At 57.5% G+C, this 9,420-nt stretch overlaps 2 protein-coding genes across 2 annotated transcripts in view; one reads left to right on the forward strand and one right to left on the reverse strand.

Annotated features, from left to right (window-relative positions):
* The window catches only part of LOC107307281 (RAS protein activator like-3-like), a 13,369-nt gene extending 12,638 nt beyond the window's left edge, over positions 1-731 (forward strand). The window contains exons 6-8 of the mRNA XM_032441748.1: positions 65-155; positions 228-438; positions 561-731. Of these exons, the coding sequence (XP_032297639.1) occupies positions 65-155; positions 228-438; positions 561-731 (473 nt within the window). The remainder of the gene's footprint in view (positions 1-64; positions 156-227; positions 439-560) is intronic.
* A 555-nt stretch (positions 732-1,286) lies between these two features.
* LOC107307282 (ras GTPase-activating protein nGAP-like) lies at positions 1,287-5,438 on the reverse strand. The gene is made up of 4 exons (XM_032441749.1): positions 5,424-5,438; positions 4,439-4,567; positions 1,749-2,305; positions 1,287-1,362 (listed from the first exon to the last, which is right to left on the reverse strand). The coding sequence occupies exons 1-4, from the start codon at positions 5,436-5,438 to the stop codon at positions 1,287-1,289; spliced, it is 777 nt and encodes a 258-aa protein (XP_032297640.1).
* Positions 5,439-9,420: the final 3,982 nt, after the last annotated feature.

A 9,420-nucleotide genomic window follows, 5' to 3' on the forward strand; every position in this document is an offset into this window, starting at 1 on the left:
GGTGTCACCCATTGGGTGTCACACTGCAGCCCTATGGCACCCACTGTGACCATCCCCACCCTATAGGGGCTGCTGTGGAAGAGGCTGAGGGAGAGGAAAGGTCGAATTGTGCCCAAAAATGAGAGCGTGGCGATGGCTGGAACGGATGGAGACAGGTATAAAGGGGGGGGAGGATAAAGTGGGGACCCCATGGGGGGGCTTTGGTGGTACATATGTATCTGCTATAGGGTCCCGAGCCGCTGTGGGTCCCATGAATCGCTGCTCCCAGCGCCCAGTGCAGCAGAGCTGGATCTCAGTGGGGACAACGTCATCGTGCGCCCGGTGCATGGGAGTGTCGTGGGGGAGAAGTTCTGCTTCCAGGTAATGGGGCTGGGGGGCAAGGGCAAGGAGCCCCTATATACCCCTATAGGAGCACCTATATACCCCTATAGAGGCCAAGCAGCCCCTATNCCCATCCATCCCATCCATCCCTCCCCCATCCCACCCCAACCATCACCCATCCCATCCCAACCACCACATCTACCCCACCGTACCCATCACCCACCCCATCCCTATCCCAGCCCAACCACTGCATCCCCCCCAACATGGCCATCCCCCATCCCACCCCAACCACCATGACCACCCCACCACAACCATCATCCATCCCACCCCCATTCCACCCCAACCTCCACATCCACCCCAACTTGGTCATCACCCATCCCACCTCAACCATCACATTCATCCTATCATGACTATCAGACAACCCACCCCAACCATCATCTATCTCTCCCCATCCCACCCCAACCACTGTGTCCATCCCACCCCAACCACGACCCATCCCATCCCAACCACCACATCTACCCCACTGTGCCCATCACCCACCCCATCCCTATCCCAGCCCAACCACCTCATCCCACCCAACTTAATCATCACTCATCCCACCCCAACCACCGTGTCCATCCCACCCCAACCATCACCCATCCCACCCCAACCACCGCATCCCCCCCACTGTGATCATCACCCATCCCAGCCCAACCACCACGTCCACCCCATCACAGCCATCCCCCATCCCACCCTCACCCCACCCCAACCACCGTGTCCATCCCACCATGGCCACCAGCCATCCCACCCCAACCGTCATGTCCATCCCACCACGACCATAATCTATCCCACCCCAACCACCGCATCCCCCCCAACTTGGCCCATCACCCATCCCACCCCAACCACCATGACCATCACACCATGTCCCTCCCCTATCCCACCCCAACCATCACCCATCCCACCCCAACCATCACCCATCCCTATCCCTATTCCAACCCAACCACCGCATCCCCCCCAACCTGGTCATCACCCATCCCACCCCAACCACCATGACCATTGCAACTGGGGCACATCCATCCCACTCTCACCCCACCCCAACCACTGTGTCCATCCCACCCCAACCATCACATCCACCTCATCATGACCATCATCCATCACAGCCCAACCAACATGTCCATCCCACCCCAACAATCACCCATCCCATCCCAACTAACTCATCTACCCCACTGTACCCATCACCCATCCCATCCCTATCCCACCCCAACCACCACATTCCCCTCAACTTGATAGTCATCCATCCCACCCCAACCATCACCCATCCCACCCCAACAACCTCACCCCCCACCACCTTGATCATCACCCATCCCACCCCAACCACCATGTCCATCCCATCACAGCCATCCCCCATCCCACCCTCCCCCCACCCACCGCATCCCTCCCACCCCGACCCCCCCCTCTGTACCTTGGCTTTCCCGGTGCTCTGCAGCACTCGCACCAAGGCCCCGGCGAGCTCCTCCTTGTGCCTCACAGCGATGGTGGGCTCCAGGCGGGCACACAGCTCCCGGTAGTGGAAGGTGATGAACTCAGCCAACTCCTTATAGCGGACGATGGGCAGCACCCGAACCTCCCGGTACCTCCCACGCACCCGCAGCGCCGGAGCCCGTTCATTGCCCCCATGGCTACTCAATGGATACCACCTCTCCAAGGGCTGCCGGGCAGCCCCCAGCTCAGCCAAAGGGACGGTGACAGATGCCACGGGTTGGTTGGGGTGGCCTTGATCGTCACGGCATAGAGACAAGGTGAGGGCATGGCAGGGAGGCAGGGCCGCCAGCTGGAAGAGCTCGCCCCAGAAGAGCTCGCCATCGGGACCGGACACTTTGGCTGTGGTGCGGGCAAAGAGGGTCCCGTCCAAATGGAGGTGGCACCGGAGACGGCGGCGGGGTGGGAGGTCTCTTGCTTCATAGACCCATAGGCTCAATGACAGCTCCAGGCGCTCACAGTTGTCCTGGGGACATGAGGGTTGGGAGGAGATAGGGATGGATAAATGCTTTGGGATACAAGTGGATGGATGAACCCACAGAGGAGGGGATACAATGAAGACAGGGCCTATGGGAGGTCNGGAGGAGATAGGGATGGATAAATGCTTTGGGATACAAGTGGATGGATGAACCCACAGAGGAGGGGATACAATGAAGACAGGGCCTATGGGAGGTCCCTGGGGACATGGAGGGAGGAGATAGGGATGGCCAAATGCTTTGGGATACAAGTGGATGGATGAACCCATAGAGGGACACAATGAAGACAGGGCCTATGGGGGGACATGAGGGCTGGGGAGGCGATAGGGATGGATAAATGCTTTGGGATACGAGTGGATGGATGAACCCACAGAGGAGAGGATACAATGAAGACAGGGGCTATGGGAGGTCAATGGGGTCATGAGGGTTGGGAGGAGATAGGGATGGACAAATGTTTTGGGACACGAGTTGATGGATGAACCCAGAGAGGGACACAATGAAGACAGGGCCTATGGGAGGACATGAGGGTTGGGAGGAGATAGGGATGGATAAATGCTTTGGGATACAAGTGGATGGATGAACCCATAAAGGGACATAGAGGGGACACAATGAAAATGTGGCCTATGGGAGGACATGAGGGTTGGGAGGAGATTAGGATGTATCAATGCTTTGGGATACAAGTGGATGGATGAACCCATAGAGGGGACACGATGAAGACAGGGGCTATGGGAGGTCCCTGGGGACATGGAGGGAGGAGATAGGGATGGACAAACGTCTTGGGATACAAGTGGATGGATGAACCCACAGAGGAGGGGACACGATGAAGACAGGGCCTATGGGAGGTCCCTGGGGTCATGAGGGTTGGGAGGAGATAGGGATGGATCAATGCTTTGGGATACAAGTGGATGGATGAACCCATAGAGGGACATAGAGGGGACACGATGAAGACAGGGCCTATGGGAGGTCCATGGTGGGGGTCCAATGAAGACAGGGCCTATGGGAGGTCCCTGGGGACATGGAGGGAGGAGATAGGGATGGACAAATGTCTTGGGATACAAGTGGATGGATGAACCCACAGAGGAGGGGATACAATGAAGACAGGGCCTATGGGAGGTCCATGGTGGGGGTCCAATGAAGACAGGGCCTATGGGAGGTCCATGGGGACATGGAGGGAGGAGATAGGGATGGTTAAATGCTTTGGGATACAAGTGGATGGATGAACCTACAGAGGGGACACAATGAAAATGGGGCTATGGGAGGACATGAGGGTTGGGAGGAGAAAGGGATGGATAAATGCTTTGGGACACAAGTGGGTGGATGGATGGATCCACAGAAGGACATAGAGGGGACACGATGAAGACAGGGCCTATGGGAGGTCAATGGGGACACAAGGGTTGGGAGGAGATAGGGATGGATCAATGCTTTGGGATATAAGTGGATGGATGAACCCACAGAGGGGACATGATGAAGATGGGGGCTATGGGAGGACATGAGGATTGGGAGGAGAAAGGGATGGATAAATGCTTTGGGATACAAGTGGATGGATGGATCCAGAGAGGGACACAGAGGGGACATGATGAAGACAGGGCCTATGGGAGGTCAATGGGGACACGAGGGTTGGGAGGAGATAGGATAAATGCTTTGGGACACAAGTGGATGGATGAACCCATAGTGGAGGGGGCACGATGAAGACAGGGGCTATGGGAGGACATGAGGGTTGGGAGGAGATAGGGATGGATAAATGCTTTGGGATACAAGTGGATGGATGAACCTACAGAGGGACATAGAGGGCCCTGGTGGGGGTCCAATGAAGACAGGGCCCTGGTGGGGGTCTAATGAAGACAGACAAGGCCCTGGTGGGGGTCTATTGAAGACAGGACCCTGGTGGGGGTCCTTGGTGGGGGTCCGATGAAGACAGGGCCCTGGTGGGGGTCCGATGAAGACAGGGCCCTGGTGGGGGTCCCTGGTGGGGGTCCAATGAAGACAGGGCCCTGGTGGGGGTCTATTGAAGACAGGGCCCTGGTGGGGGTCCAATGAAGACAGACAAGGCCCTGGTGGGGGTCTATTGAAGACAGGGCCCTGGTGGGGGTCCGATGAAGACAGGGCCCTGGTGGGGGTCCCACCTTGTTGGGCTGCACCGTGCGCCGCAGGTTCTCGATCCAACGGTCCCGTTCAGCCAAGGAGCTGCAGCCAAAGGAGCGGCTGTGCCCGTCCGTGATGACCTGCAGATAAATGGGGGTATATAGGTGCTCCTATAGGGGTATATAGGGGCTATGCCGTGCACCTTGGCACTGTGCACACATCATCCTCCTTCTCCATGCGACGCCCAACAACGCATCCTGCCCACGATCTTGCAACTGCAACGCTGTGGCCCACACCCGCGCCCCACAGTCCGCTGCACAGAGGAAACCTCGGTGCTGACACTCCTCGTGCTGTCACCGCTTCTCTGCACTGCTGCTGGGTGCTGATCCTGCTGAATAAGGGCTTCCTTGTGCTGACTCCTGCTGATTGATAAGGGCTCCCTTTGGCAACCAGGGGCCCCCAATGGCATGCAACCCTGCACCCATTTGTGCGGCAGCACCCATTGCATCGGCAACCCTGCACCACTAATAGGGCAGCACCACTTGCATGCCAAACCCGCACCCACTATAGGGCAAGCACCCATTGCAATGGCAAACCCTGCACCCAGCACCCAACTGCAGATGGCAAACCCTGCACCCACTATAGGGCAGCACCCAGTGCATGCAACCCCCACCCACTATAGGCAGCACCCAATGCATGGCAACCCTGCGACCCACTATAGGGCAGCACCGGCATTGCATGGCAAACCTGCACCCACTATAGGGCAGCACCAATGCATGGCAAACCCTGCACCCACTATAAGGGCAGCACCATTTGCATGGCAACCCTGCACCCACTATAGGGCAGCACCCATGCATGGCAAACCCTGCACCACTATAGGGCAAGGCACCCATGCATGGCAACCCTGCACCCACGCACCCATGCATGGCAACCCTGCACCCAACTATAGGGACAGCACCACATTGCATGGGGACCCTGGCACCCACCTATAGGCGCAGCACCCAACTGCATGGGCAACTCCCACACCCGCACTATGGGCATGCACCCATTGCAAATGGCAACCCTGCACCCAGCACCCAGGCATGGCAACCTGCACCCACTATAGGGCGAGCGAACCATGCAATGGAACCCCTGCACCCACTATAAAGCAGCACCCATTCGCATGGGGACCCTGCACCCACTATAGGCGCAGCACCATTGCATGGCAAAACCCTGCACGCGCACTATAGGGCAGGCACCATCTGAGGGGACCTGCAACCCACTATAAGGCAGCCACCCGTTGCATGGCAAACCCTGCACCCCAGCACCCATTGCATGGCAACACTGCACCCACAAGTATAGGGCAAGCACCCAATGCATGGCAAACCTGCACCCACTATAGGGCAGCACCATTGCAATGGCACCGCACCGCAACTTATAGGGCAGCAGCCATATGCATGGCAACCGCACCCACTATAGGGCAAGCACCCATTGCATGGCAACCCTGCACCCGCATCCCAATGCATGCAACCCTGCAACCACTATCAGGGGCAGCACCCATTGCCTGGCAACCTGCACCCACTATAAGGCACACCCCAATGCATGGCAACCCTGCCACCCACTATAGGCAGCACCCATTGCATGGCCAACCTGCACCCACTCATAGGGCAGTCACCCAGCTGCATGGCAACCCTGCACCCAGCACCCATTGCATGGCAACCCTGCACCCACTATAGGGCAGCACCCATTGCATGGGGACCCTGCACCCACTATAGGGCAGCACCCAATGCATGGCAACCCTGCACCCACTATAGGGCAGCACCCAATGCATGGCAACCCTGCAACGCCACTTAGTAGGGCAGGCACCAACTGCATGGCAACCCTGCACCCAGCACCCATTGCATGGCAACCCCGCACCCACTATAGGGCAGCACCCATTGCATGGCAACCCTGCACCCAGCACCCAATGCATGGCAACCCTGCACCCAGCACCCAATGCATGGCAACCCTGCACCCACTATAGGGCAGCACCCATTGCATGGGGCCCTGCACCGCACTATAGGCAGCACCGCAATGCATGGGCAACCCTGCCCCACTATAGGGCAGACACAATGCAATGGCAAACCCTGCACCCACTATAGGGCAAGCACCCATTGCATGGCAACCCTGCACCCACTATAGGCAGCAACCCAATGCATGGGCAAACCTGACCCACTATAGGCAGCAACCAATGGCATGGCAAACCCTGCAACCCACTATAGGGCCGCACCATCTGCATGGATGCAGCACCCAGGACCCCCACGGGCTGCTTATGGGGCGGTGGGTGCAGCACCCTGTGGTCGCTTTATGGCCTCCAACCCCGTGTCACCCAACTAGACCCCGAGGAGCCGAAGCGCGAGGACAGCGGGGAAAGGAACCGACAGCGACGGATCCACCACGTCCCAGTTCAGCAACGTGAAGGTGGGTCCCGCGTGTCCACCCATTGGGTGTCACACTGCAAGCCCTATGGCACCCACTGTGACCATCCCCACACTATATGGCTGTCCCGGTGTCACCCATTGGGTGTCACACTGCAGCCCTATGGCACCCCTGTGACATCCCCACTATAGTGGGTCCGGTGTCACCCATTGGTGTCACACTTACAGCCCTATGGCACCCACTGTGACCATCCCCCACCCTATTTAGGTGGGTCTGGGTGTCACCCCATTGGGTGTCACACTCGCAGCCCTATGGCCCCAACTGTGACCATCCCACCTATAGGTGGGTCCCAGTGCCATCCCATTGGGTGTCACTTGCAAGCCCTATGGCACCCACCCTGACCAATCCCCACCGCTATAGGTGGGGTCGCGGTGTCACCCATTGGGTGTCCACACTTGAGCCCTATGGCACCCACTGTGACATCCCACCCTATAGGGGTCCCAGTGTCACCCAGTGGGTTGTCACACTGCAGCGCCTATGGCACCCACTGTTGAATCCCACCTATAGGTGGGTCCCGGTGTTCACTCAGTGGGGTGTCACACTGCAAGCCCTATGGCACCCACTGTGACCATCCCACCCTATAGGTGGGTCCCAGTGTCAACCCATTGGGTTTCGACACTGCGCCTATGGCACTCGCACCTGTGACCCTCCACTCTTAAGGGTGGGTCCCCGGTGTCACCCTTGGGTGTCACATTGCAGCTATGGCAACCCACTGTCCCATCCCCCACCCTATAATGGGTCCTGGTCGTCACCCATTGGGTGTCACACTGCGGCCCTAATGCACCCACCCTGACGCATCCCGCACCTATAGGTGTGGGTCCCGGTGTCACCTTGGGTGGTCACACTGCAAGCCCTATGGCGCACCCACCCTGACCATCCCCACCCTAATAAGCTGGGTCCCGGTGTCACCAAATTGGGTGTTCACACTGCAGCCTCATGGCACCCATGTGACGCAATCCCCACCGCTATAGGTGGGTCCCCGGTGTCACCCCATTGGGTGTCCACTGCAGCCGCTATGGCACCCACCCCTGACCATCACCGACCTAAATAGGTTGGGTCCTCAGTGTTCACCCATTGGGGTGTCACACTGCACGCCTATGGCAACCCTTGTGACCATTCCCCACCCTACTAGGTGGGTCCCGGTGTCACCCATTTTGGGGTGTCACAGCTGCAGCCCTATGGCACCCACTCCTGGACCCATACCACCCTATAGGTGGGTCCCGGTGTCACCCATTGGGTGTCACACTGCAGCCCTATGGCACCCACTGTGACCATCCCCACCCTATAGGTGGGTCCCGGTGTCACCCATTGGGTGTCACACTGCAGCCCTATGGCACCCACTGTGACCATCCACCTATCGGTGGGTCCTGGTTTCACCATTGGGTGTCGTAACACTGCAGCCCTATGGCAACCCACTGTGACCATCCCCACCCCTATAGGGGCTGCTGTGGAAGAGTGCTGAGGGAGAGGAAAGGTTCGAATTGTGCCCAAAAAATGAGAGCGTGGGATGGCTGGAACGGATGGAGACGGTATAAAAGGGGGGGGAGGATAAAGTGGGGACCCCATGGGGGGCTTTGGTGGTAGCAGCTTATGTTCTGCTATAGGGTCCCGAGCCGCTGTGGGTCCCATGAATCGCTGTCCAGCGTCCCCAGTGCACAGAGTGGATCTCAAGTGGGGACAACGTCATCGGTGCGCATCCTAGGTGCAATGGGAGTGTCTGGGGGAGAATTGTTCTGCTTCCAGGTAAATGGGGGCTGGGGGGCAAGGGCAGGAGCCGCCTATATACCCTATAGGAGCAACCTAATATAACCCTATAGAGGCAAGCCAGCCCCCTATATACCCCCTATAGGAGCACTATATACGCCCTATAGGAAGCAACCTATATATCCCATAGAAGCCAAGCAGCCCTATATAACCCTATCGGACACCTATATACCCTATACGGAGCACCTATATACCCCTATAGGAGCAACCTTATATCCCCTATAGAGGCCAGCAGCCCCTATAATACCGAAGGAGCACCTATATACCCTATGAGGCCAAGCAGCCCCTATGTACCCCTATAGAGCACCTATTACCCTAAGGAGCACTATATACCCTATATGAGGCCAAGCAAGCCCTATATACGAATATAGGAGCACCTATATACCCCTATAGGAGCACCTATATACCCCTATAGGAGCACCTATATACCCCTATAGAGGCCAAGCAGCCCCTATATACCCCTATAGGAGCACCTATATACCCCTATAGGAGCACCTATATACCCCTATAGGAGCACCTATATACCCCTATAGGCAGCACCTATAATACGGCCTATAGAGGCCCAAGGAGCGCATATTACCCTATAAGGAGCACCTATATACCCCTATAGAGGCCAAGCAGCCCATATATACCCTATAGGAGCACCTATATACCCTATAGAGGCCAAGCAGCCCCTATGTACCCCTATAGGAGCACCTATTACCCCTATACGGAGCACTATGTACCCTATAGGAGCAACTCTATAGTACCCTATAGGAGCACCATATAACCCCTATAGAGGCCAGGCAAGCCCTATAATACC

Source organism: Coturnix japonica, unplaced genomic scaffold (genome assembly GCF_001577835.2).
Source record: "Coturnix japonica isolate 7356 unplaced genomic scaffold, Coturnix japonica 2.1 chrUnrandom530, whole genome shotgun sequence".
NCBI lineage: Eukaryota > Metazoa > Chordata > Aves > Galliformes > Phasianidae > Coturnix > Coturnix japonica.

What these genes read in the sequence shown, in the direction of transcription:
- LOC107307282 (XM_032441749.1), bottom strand. An exon ending in GCACGGTGCAGCCCAACAAG is followed by an intron (nt 2,306 to 4,438) that starts GTGGGACCCCCA and finishes TCATGTCCCCAG; the next exon opens with GACAACTGTGAGCGCCTGGA. An exon ending in GCCAAGGTACAGAGGGGGGG is followed by an intron (nt 1,363 to 1,748) that starts GTCGGGGTGGGA and finishes GATGTGCCCCAG; the next exon opens with TTGCAATGGTCATGGTGGTT.